At 37.9% G+C, this 10031-nt stretch overlaps 2 protein-coding genes and 1 long non-coding RNA gene across 3 annotated transcripts; 2 read left to right on the forward strand and 1 right to left on the reverse strand.

Moving 5' to 3' along the window:
* Positions 1 to 255: 255 nt before the first annotated feature.
* Positions 256 to 962, reverse strand: LOC106317384 (chromatin-remodeling complex subunit ies6-like). Its single transcript, XM_013755212.1, has 3 exons — positions 784 to 962; positions 631 to 698; positions 256 to 554 (listed from the first exon to the last, which is right to left on the reverse strand). The coding sequence occupies exons 1-3, from the start codon at positions 935 to 937 to the stop codon at positions 423 to 425; spliced, it is 354 nt and encodes a 117-aa protein (XP_013610666.1). The 5' UTR covers positions 938 to 962; the 3' UTR covers positions 256 to 422.
* On the forward strand, positions 963 to 2294 carry LOC106317385. Its single transcript, XR_001265122.1, has 3 exons — positions 963 to 1560; positions 1627 to 1928; positions 2011 to 2294. It is a non-coding gene; the product is annotated as an uncharacterized LOC106317385 (long non-coding RNA).
* A 643-nt stretch (positions 2295 to 2937) lies between these two features.
* LOC106319068 (protein CHROMATIN REMODELING 19) lies at positions 2938 to 6999 on the forward strand. The gene is made up of 12 exons (XM_013757291.1): positions 2938 to 3658; positions 3950 to 4067; positions 4154 to 4194; positions 4279 to 4529; positions 4613 to 4793; positions 4903 to 5088; positions 5181 to 5345; positions 5427 to 5585; positions 5653 to 5730; positions 5802 to 5938; positions 6030 to 6248; positions 6612 to 6999. Exons 1-12 carry the CDS (start codon positions 3053 to 3055, stop codon positions 6772 to 6774), a joined length of 2304 nt encoding a protein of 767 aa, XP_013612745.1. The 5' UTR covers positions 2938 to 3052; the 3' UTR covers positions 6775 to 6999.
* The last annotated feature ends 3032 nt before the right edge of the window (positions 7000 to 10031 follow it).

The raw sequence follows: 10031 nt of genomic DNA on the forward strand, positions 1-10031 counted from the left end.
GGGAGTAATTGAAGTGAATGTGTGTGTGTGTAGGTAGGAGAAGAGGGGGAGGAGAAGAAAAAAGCATCAAGAGGAGGAGGGGGTATCTTTGCAGCACTGAGGAGAAGTGCAACAACACATCATTGAATAACATACATAGATGGATTTGCATATGATATTTATATATATCTCGACAGTGTATGTCAAATTGAAGAGTGTGTATTGTTGGTTGGTTCAATTGATTTTGTAAGTTATTATATACTCAAAACTCTCTTGTTGATGTAGAAAGAATTAAAAGACTCATTTTGTTGTTCTCGTTGTACTAGTGTTAGTATGTTGACCCCAAAAAAAATCAGTAACTTTGAGGGAAATCAACAATTGCATACATAAAAATATCTACCACAATACATATTACAAGTAAAAACAGGACATGGGGGGGCTGGCTACTTGAGAAGTGGAGCGGCATTGCGAATGGAGAGATAGTGGTGGACTTGGTGGGTGGAGAGTGACCTTAGAGCCTTGAAAACATGAGCATTTGCATAGCGGAGGTTTGTTCTGGGGTCTACATATGGCGCCTGTCACCAATCCAAACCAAGAGATGATCAAACTAAAGAAAAGGTCGAAAATCAGAAATAAATTAGTAATACATACCTCGAATCCAGTGACATCGCAAATTCTCTTGCATGGCTGAGTGGATGGAGGCGACTCGATGTTGATATCTGCACACGAAAGAAAGAAAGAACGATTGATTATAGTGAAGAAGAGGAGGAGTATTTTAATTTTTCTGAATCGAGAGAGAGATACAAAAGGGATCATCAGGGTCAGCTTGGAGGATCTGCTTGAGATGTTTCCACCTTCCTCGAGACTGCCCCTTTGGGTACTTTTCATAGGCCTGTGTCTTCTTAAAGCTCAGATGCATCGGAACCACTATATCTGCATCAACCAACTCCCCCTCCATCTTCTTCTGTTAGTTAAACCCTAGATCCATCCGAGGATGCTTTATACGCCGTCTCTCGGTTGTTAATAACCGGTCCGGTCCGGTCCGGTATTGTGAATTAAGAAAAACAAATGAGTAAACCAAGAGTTTCTTCTTCTTCTTCTTCTTCTTCTATCACACAAACAATCTGTAGATCTTCTCTCTCAGATTATGGCATGATTCGAATTAGGAGCGGCTCTTTTCAAACTGAATGAAGAGTGATTCCCACCAATTCAAACGCTCAATCTAAAGGTCAGAGCTCTGTGAATTGTTTGAGTTAGTAATGGATATTTCTATTGCGGGACAGATGATGATGATGCCTTCTTCTTCTCTCCCACTAGACTGCTTTGCTTGCTTATTCCAACACTGACGTGACTGCTTTCTTTTTCCCATTCCCGTTGCCTACAACCCTGATAAAGGTTCTCCTTCCCACTTCAATAACCCCTCATTCTATTCTCACCACCAATCTTACCTACATTACAGAGGAGGGTGATGATCATCATTCCTCCACCTCTCCTTTTCCTCTCTTCTCTTTAGCGCCAACATTACCTGCTCTCAACGACATGAAAGCTTTTCTCTCTCTCTCAAACCTGTCAGTCATGAAGGTAGTAACTATCCCCCTTGTTTTTACCCTTCTTCCCTTCCAAACTATTATTTATATTCTCTTTCAGGTGGATAAAGATTTCGTAAACAAATGTAAATTTGTGGTTGCCACTGGGATTTTCGATGCATATGATCAACCCCACCAGCCATCTAACATTAGCCAAGAACCTCTTCTGTTTCCTTCTGGTGGTTGACGAGCTCTCTCTCCATTTCTTAACATCAAACACTACTTTGACTGTGAGCCAAGATGTTCATAGGAGGCCAATGGGTCGGCATTTGGCGTCTTATTCTACTCAAAACTCCTCCTTATGATGAACCTAGGCTAGGAGGAACGGCAAAGTCCCCAAAATCTTAATTACTACTGTTATTGGTAATTAACATAAATAAAACAATGTCTCCTTGTTAATAATTATGCTAAGTCCATTCTCTTGTTTTACACACACATGTTCCAGAGGGAGCGGTGATAATAAGAGAACACACTGCAATGAACAATCTCTTCAGCTGCCTGTGGTTCAACGAGGTACACCTGCTAACACCCAGGGACCAGCTTAGCTTTGGGTACGTAGTGGACAGACTAAAATGAGCCTTCAAGGTGTTCATGTTTCACAACTGTGATGTGAATACAACTCTCTCTTTCAACTGCACCCTCACATCCGACAACATTCCTCTAAGATCGAGTGGGTCAAGAGTGTCAAGGAACTCAAAGGGAAAGGTGTTGGGAAAATTATCCAATATCGATGAGATGAAGATGGTATTGGACAACTAGAAAATTTAAGAAGAAGACTCTTAATATTTAGGAAAGGGTTTACTACAAAGATTTTGTTTTTGGAAACTCTCTCTTACAAATATTTTCTCTCTTTGTTTTTCTTGATTCTTGGATGATTACAAATGGTGCTAAGCACCCCTATTTATACAAGTGAAGGAGCACACTCCAACAAGTTCTAGATTTCTCTAAATTATTATTTATTTCAAAATATCTAACTCCATAACTTTCTCTCTTCTTCTACACAATTCTTCTTCTATACTTCTCCACTTTTCTCTAGATGTTTCTTCTTCTTGGACTAAGGCTTGATTATGATTTGATAAGTTTTGGGCTTAAGGAGGGAAATCCAACAATCATCTCCTCCGCATCTTCTTCATTTGAATCCCTTGTTATAGATAATTGCTTTTTCAATAAAAAAAAGACGGGTAAGTTCTTGCAATTAAATGATTTGCATTTTTCTGAAGTTGCTAGACCAAAAATGTATAATACTTTAACCATCATCCGACTATACGTTAAGTTTTCAACACCACTGAACTATTGGGCCTTAAATAAATTGGGGCTAATAAAATAATAATATGGCCCAATAAGCAGACGTCGTCAGTTTCAGTCTGGAGTCTCTTGACGCCTTTCCCTTGCGCGAAATTCGAAGTGAGAAGAGAGAAACAAATGTGGCATCATCTCCTCCGCTGCTTCTTCAATTGAATCCTTCTTCTAGGGTTTTCGATTTTGTAATGAAACGCGATTTCGACGAAATCTCCGAGGAGGAGTGGCAGCAGCACTCGTTCAACCCTTCGCGAGTTCTCAAACAGCCACGTGCTCCCAAGACAACGACGACGAGGACTCCTCCTCCTCGTCGTCAGCAGCCGAATCCGTCGCCTCCGATTGAGTCTTTCGCCTACAGGAGGCCGTCGAAGGCGATTGAGAGCGATGACGACTGTGTCGTGGTGGAGGATTCAGGTTCAGGAGAATCGGATTCGGATGTGAAGATTGTAAACGGAGGAGATGATTTGTTGTTGGATGATGAGGAGGAAGAGGAAGAGGAAGAGGAAGAGGCCAAGGTTGTGGTGGTGCGACGTGCGCGAGTTGGTAGGAGGTTTGTGATTGAAGACGAGGAAGGGAGTGAGGAGGATGAGGTTGAGGTTGAGGAGGTTAGTTCTAGTGAAGGTGAAGATGGTGGTGGAGGAGACGGAGATGAGGATGTGGTTGGTATGGCGTTGCAGAAGTGTGCTAAGATCTCAGCGGATCTTAGGAAGGAGCTTTATGGTAGCTCTTCTGGGGTTACTACTTGTGATAGGTACTCTGAAGTGGAGTCTTCTACTGTGAGGATTGTCACTCAGGTACCATCAATCTTCAATGCTCTAAGGATGGTTTGCCTGAATTTAGTTTTGTTTACTGGGTTTTTGAAGGTTTCTGCTGAATAAAATATTGATGGATTCATAGGCTGCATCATGCATGATAGTCATTGCTTTGAAATAATCTAGATTGTGTTCCTTAGGCAATTGGGAAATAGGTTTTGATTAGATGCAACATATATGAGTGAATGTTTGATTTATTAAGTGTATGTTTCACTGTGTTGTTAAACTACATTCATTTGCTTTTGCGGTTGTTTTTTTTTTTGATGATCACAGACTGATATTGATGAAGCTTGTAAAGCAGAGGATTCTGATTTTCAGCCTATACTCAAGCCCTACCAGTTAGTTGGTGTTAATTTCCTTCTTCTGTTGTATAAGAAGGGAATTGAAGGAGGTAAAACTATTTCGCTAGTTTGGATCTGTAAGAATTTTATATCTGGTATATCATTTTGTAACTGATGTTTTTTTCATTTCTTGTAGCCATTCTAGCCGATGAGATGGGTCTTGGAAAGACTATTCAGGTATATTGTGCTCTGGTTTTATATCCGCAAGTGGTCTTTGTTTCTTTATGTCATATCAGAGACTAATGCTGTTCTCATTGACAGGCAATCACATATTTAACCCTCCTAAATCACTTGAACAATGATCCTGGTCCTCATTTGGTTGTATGCCCTGCCTCTGTCCTGGAAAACTGGGAGAGAGAGCTCAGAAAGTGGTGTCCATCATTTAATGTTCTTCAGTATCACGGGGCTGCGAGAGCCGCCTACTCTAGAGAATTGAATTCTCTGTCAAAAGCTGGGAAGCCGCCACCATTCAATGTACTTCTTGTGTGTTATTCTTTGTTTGAGCGGCATAGGTACACATTCGAAGTACTTTCGATGTTTTTTTTTTGGTGTGTTTTTGCATTTCCTATTACTTACAGATGTTGGAATTGTGCAGTGAACAACAGAAAGATGACCGGAAGGTATTGAAACGGTGGCGTTGGAGCTGTGTTTTGATGGATGAAGCCCATGCTTTAAAGGATAAGAACAGTTATAGGTGGAAAAACCTGATGTCTGTGGCCAGAAACGCTAACCAGCGTCTTATGCTTACAGGAACGCCTCTTCAAAATGATTTGCATGTACGGTTGGTTTCTGTTCATTTGTTGAAGATCTAGTTTACCAAATACTGGTAACATATCTTCATGTGTTGTTACAATGCTTACACCATGAATATGTTAATCTATACAGGAACTATGGTCGCTGCTGGAGTTCATGTTGCCTGATATATTTACTACAGAAAATGTTGACTTGAAGAAGCTGTTGAACGCAGAAGATACCGAGTTGATTACTCGAATGAAATCTATTCTTGGTCCTTTCATCTTGAGGCGTTTGAAATCTGATGTCATGCAGCAACTTGTTCCAAAGATACAGCGGGTATGTGGTATATTTATCTCCATGTTTGGTTAGAGGATATTATTTAACTTCAAGTTGTGATCTCTCATCAATTTCTCATGAATCCTATGCAGGTTGAGTATGTCCACATGGAGAAAAAACAGGAAGATACATATAAAGAAGCCATAGAGGACTATCGTGCTGCTTCTCAAGCACGGGTTTTGAAGCTATCATCCAAATCCTTAGCCAAAGCACTTCCAAAGCGTCAGATTTCAAACTACTTTACTCAATTTCGGAAGGTAATAGCCCTCATCTACGATTATAATCCCCACAATGTTCTTAGTTCTGTTTGGTTGAGTGTTTTTTTCATGGTGGTACAGATTGCAAATCATCCATTGTTAATTAGGAGAATATACAGCGATGAAGATGTCATTCGCATCGCGAGGAAGTTACACCCAATTGGTGCATTTGGATTTGAGTGCTCCTTGGAAAGAGTCATCGAAGAAGTAAAGAGTTACAACGACTTCCGTATACACCAGGTAAGTTTTTTCTCATAAACAAACATGTTAATACAATTCAACAAGCTTAACTTGTTTCTTTCTTTAGCTACTGCTCCAATATGGAGTCAACAATACCAAAGGAACTCTCTCAGACAAACATGTTATGCTCTCAGCAAAATGTCGGGTAGGATTATGTCTTCTTCTCCATTTCATGTCTTCTTAGTAGAGCCACCTAACTGTTTTGTTATGTATCAGACATTAGCTGAGCTTCTTCCTTCAATGAAGAAATCCGGCAATCGTGTTCTAATATTCAGTCAATGGACATCGATGCTCGATATCTTGGAATGGACACTCGATGTTATAGGCGTTACATACCGAAGACTTGATGGCAGGTAATAGAAACTGTCACGTTTTTTTTCTTTTCTTCACGATCCTGCACCAATGAAGAAGCCTATTTATTGTCTTTTGTTTTGGTTCTGGCAGTACTCAAGTCACAGATAGACAAACTATAGTGGACACATTCAACAACGATAAGTCGATATTTGCTTGTTTGTTGTCAACTCGAGCAGGCGGACAAGGTCTGAATTTAACGGGAGCAGATACAGTGATTATTCACGATATGGATTTTAATCCACAGATTGATCGGCAAGCTGAAGATCGATGCCATCGTATCGGTCAAACCAAACCAGTCACTATCTTCAGGTTTGAGCTTTATATTCCTACAGCTAGTTGAAAAAAATATACATAACCATATCCTTGGTGTAGGCATTTAGGTTTGGTTTGGTTAGGTTAGTTTGGTTTTGATATTTCGTAATTGGAATGTAAATGTGTTTGCTTGGGCTTAGGTTTAAGAATTTTGGTTAGGTTTGGTTTATAAACCTTTAACTAATGTTACATTCATGTCTTTTAAGTTTTAACTAATTTGGTGTGGAAAAAATGAAACCCGATTGGGTTTAGTAAAGTTTTGGTTTGTTTTCGGTTTATGAATCTTTGATTCGGTTCGGTTATGTCAATGTGTATTTTCACCTTGCACTAATAACTTGTGGCAATGTTTTGGTGGTGCAGACTGGTGACGAAGTCAACGGTTGATGAGAACATCTACGAGATAGCAAAGCGGAAACTTGTACTTGATGCGGCTGTTCTAGAGTCGGGAGTTCATGTAGATGACGACGGAGACACGCCTGAGAAAACTATGGGAGAGATTCTCGCTTCTCTTCTCATGGCATAACACTTGTTGTCTTTTGTTTCTGTTTTGAGGCAAAAAAAAATAGCCAAGAAACGAAATTTATGTGTTATTGGAAGGAAAACATGTGCAACACCAAGTAGTAGCTTACTAGATATATCTCTATAGTTTTTTCTTGGGGTCAAGTGATATATCTATATAGTTACATTTCTTTTACGCATGTAAACTGAAACCCAAACATTCTCGGTCTAATTAACGTTGGATGAACAATTTCATAGTGGAGAAGACATGTTTGGAAGACAATAATGTGAGTAAAATTAACAATTAAGTTTGAGAAATTAATTTTTATGATAGTCTTTTTTGGTTTAATTTCACAAAAATAGTCTTCAATAAAAAAAATGAACAAAATAAGTTTTATTAAATGGTAAAAATAATATACTTTTGTGAGTTTTGGGAAATAATTTCAATTTAAAAAAAAAAATATTAAAAAAATCAAAAAAAAAAAGCCCTTTTTTAATGTTATTTTTGTGACAAAAACTTAAAAATGGATATTCGATAAAATTGCCTTTTAAGTTTTCAAAAACGTAAATATAACAGCTACGATATTTGTTTTTGTCAACTAGTTCTATAATTAATTTAGTAAAAATGATAGTAGCTACTTAAAGTATCGGTCACCACATGGCTAATCATGCAAAATAAAAAAAATGCACACTCAATTATACGAAGTATATGTTATGCATACTAACATCTCTCAACTTTATGTTGTTATATAGCCAACATCAGTAATTTAATTTAATTAGTCAGCCACATGGACGTCAGAGATGGTAACACTGTATGGTTAGTTGTTTGGTTAGTTCTAAACTGACCCACCTGGCCTAAATTAAAATTAAAAACCGACCCAGTCGTTTGTTTTCTTCATCTCCATTACTACAACCTGGTTTCCCCACCTTCTACTGCTCTAATTCCATACGAAGGAAATTGACAGTGATAATTAGGTCATTAATTTGTTTCTTCTTCTCTTGGTTTCATCCCGTGCTTCAAGCAAAGTTCCCTTTGGCCAACCATCGACTTTTTCCTCATCAAATCACTTACAGTAAGAACAATATTGATTTCCTTCTTCCTGATGGCACAACAAAACATGTTACAACCCATCTTATTACAAGTAAAACATCCTAAAAATCATTTGTTCGATCTACACCTTGTATAATTCACACTCAAAGAACATTCGGCCTAAATTATTGTACGTCTAAGCTGTGAAAACATTTTATGGCAACTGACAAGCACAATTTGCAACAACCATAAACCTTTGTTCCTACCGTTTCTTGATGACCCCAATTTTAGATCTATCTATCAAACAACCGGTCAATTACTCACATCTCATCTCACAATCGAGAAAAAACCAAACATCTCTCTAATTGTTCAGCGAATCTTACATGTTTAGCTCTGTGGAATGGTCTCCCTTCACTTTGATTTGTTTTGATTTTGGGTCTCCGGTTTTTTTCGACGTCGAGGATGAAGAATAATGAAGCAACCGGTTTAAATTTTATTTTATTGGATTATGTCGGATTTTTATTTTAATTTGGGTCGATGTCGGGTTTTAATTGTGGCCCAGTCATTTTTCTCTTAAAAACGGGTTGGGTTTTATTTTAGTTTAGGTCGTGTGGGTCGGTTTTAAACTAACTAAATGGCTAATCACATGGAGTTACCATCTACGATGTCTATGTGACGATTTTCTACTATTTAAATTAAGCTAATGATGTTGACTACGTAACAACATAAAGTTCATGGATGTTATCATGCTACCATATACTTTGTGTAGCTGAGTGTGTATTTTTTTTATTTTGCATGGTCAACCATGTGGTGACCAAAATTTTATTTTGCTGGCTATCATTTTTTAATTAAGTTAAGTCGACTAATAAAACGGTTATTTCTGGAAAAAAAATATTCTATCGACTGCTATTGATCAATATTTATAAATCAATAGTTTTGTGTACGTGCGTTTTTAATAATAAAATGCGCATACAGTTAGATTACACATAACTAAAAAAGTCTTAAAATTACAAAAAAAAAACAATATGTTATAAACCAAGCGGTGATCGACCCATAACATGCCCAAACCGTCCGGCCCATCAACTATCCATCCGGTCCATTCGCTAATGACTTAGGCGAATGAGAGTTTACATTTATCTATACTTGATGTTTATCTTTTTCCATATGTATTTAGGATAAGTATTATTTCCTATTCCTATTAGAAATAGAATTTTCTTTTCTCTTATGACGGTCTAAATAAGACGGTCTAATACTTGTATAAATATAGACCTCTGGTCATGAGTAATAATAAGCTTTCACCGCATCTCTGTTATAACATGTTAAAAGCACGATAGCCTCTAACCCTAAGTCCCCACGAAATTCCTTAAACTCAGCCGAACATCACAAAACCCTAATTCCGGCAGAACTTCGAAGAGATCGTTCTCCCAAACCGTGAGGACCCGGACGACGAGAAATATATCAAATTGAAGCTCTCGCCGAGACGAATCAGAAGCTGCAAACCGCTTGTCGATCCGATCACTGACGCGCCGTCACGCTCTGCTACAGTATGCGTCGCCGATTTACTTTGGAACCCTAATCGTTTTCCTAACCCAAATCCGAGCTCTTTCTCTCTTGAAGTTAGCTCTTTCTAGATGTGATCAAGTAAACCAGGCGTTCTCCTTCTTCCCTGTTCGTGATCCGACCAAGCAAGCAGCCCGTCCGCGACCCGACTCGAAGAACGATCAGCTCGCGGCCTCCTTCTCTTTTTGGTGGTCCAAATCTACACTCCATAAGTTTCTAAAGGTAAAACTCGAAACTTAAAAGAACCTACACAGAATTGGTTGATTGATAAATATCTGAACCATTAAAATTTGAAGAACCCTAATCTAGGATAATAGAAACCCTAACATATGGAACTAAGTTTTTGTTAGATTGTTTTCCTGTTAAGTTGATATATCAATGGCTGTTAGGGTTGCTAGAACATTGATTGATCAGTAGGGGCATTGAAACCTCAAAATTTTAAGATATGTAAATTTTATACATGTATTATGTAGTTTGCGAATATTAAGCCGTTCTGTCATCATCTTATATTTTAACATAATTTATCATATTTAATTCAACATAATAGTTTATTTTAACACGATTTATTATTATTATTTTGATGATTGTTTGAGTAAATAGAACTGTTTAGAATCAAATTTGATCTTAAAATTGTTAAATTGCTGAAAACCCTAATTTTCCTTTTTGCATAAATCGATTGATAAACAAGTTTC

This window comes from Brassica oleracea, chromosome C9, assembly GCF_000695525.1.
Source record: "Brassica oleracea var. oleracea cultivar TO1000 chromosome C9, BOL, whole genome shotgun sequence".
Taxonomy (NCBI): Eukaryota; Viridiplantae; Streptophyta; class Magnoliopsida; order Brassicales; family Brassicaceae; genus Brassica; species Brassica oleracea.

Coding starts and splice junctions, on each gene's coding strand:
- LOC106319068 (XM_013757291.1), top strand. CDS start 3,053: ATGAAACGCGATTTCGACGAAATCTCCGAGGAGGAGTGGCAGCAGCAC. Junction 5,731..5,801: donor TGCTCTCAGCAAAATGTCGG/GTAGGATTATGT, acceptor GTTATGTATCAG/ACATTAGCTGAGCTTCTTCC. Junction 5,939..6,029: donor TACCGAAGACTTGATGGCAG/GTAATAGAAACT, acceptor TGGTTCTGGCAG/TACTCAAGTCACAGATAGAC.
- LOC106317384 (XM_013755212.1), bottom strand. CDS start 937: ATGGAGGGGGAGTTGGTTGATGCAGATATAGTGGTTCCGATGCATCTG. Junction 699..783: donor TGACCCTGATGATCCCTTTT/GTATCTCTCTCT, acceptor TTTCGTGTGCAG/ATATCAACATCGAGTCGCCT. Junction 555..630: donor GCGATGTCACTGGATTCGAG/GTATGTATTACT, acceptor GATTGGTGACAG/GCGCCATATGTAGACCCCAG.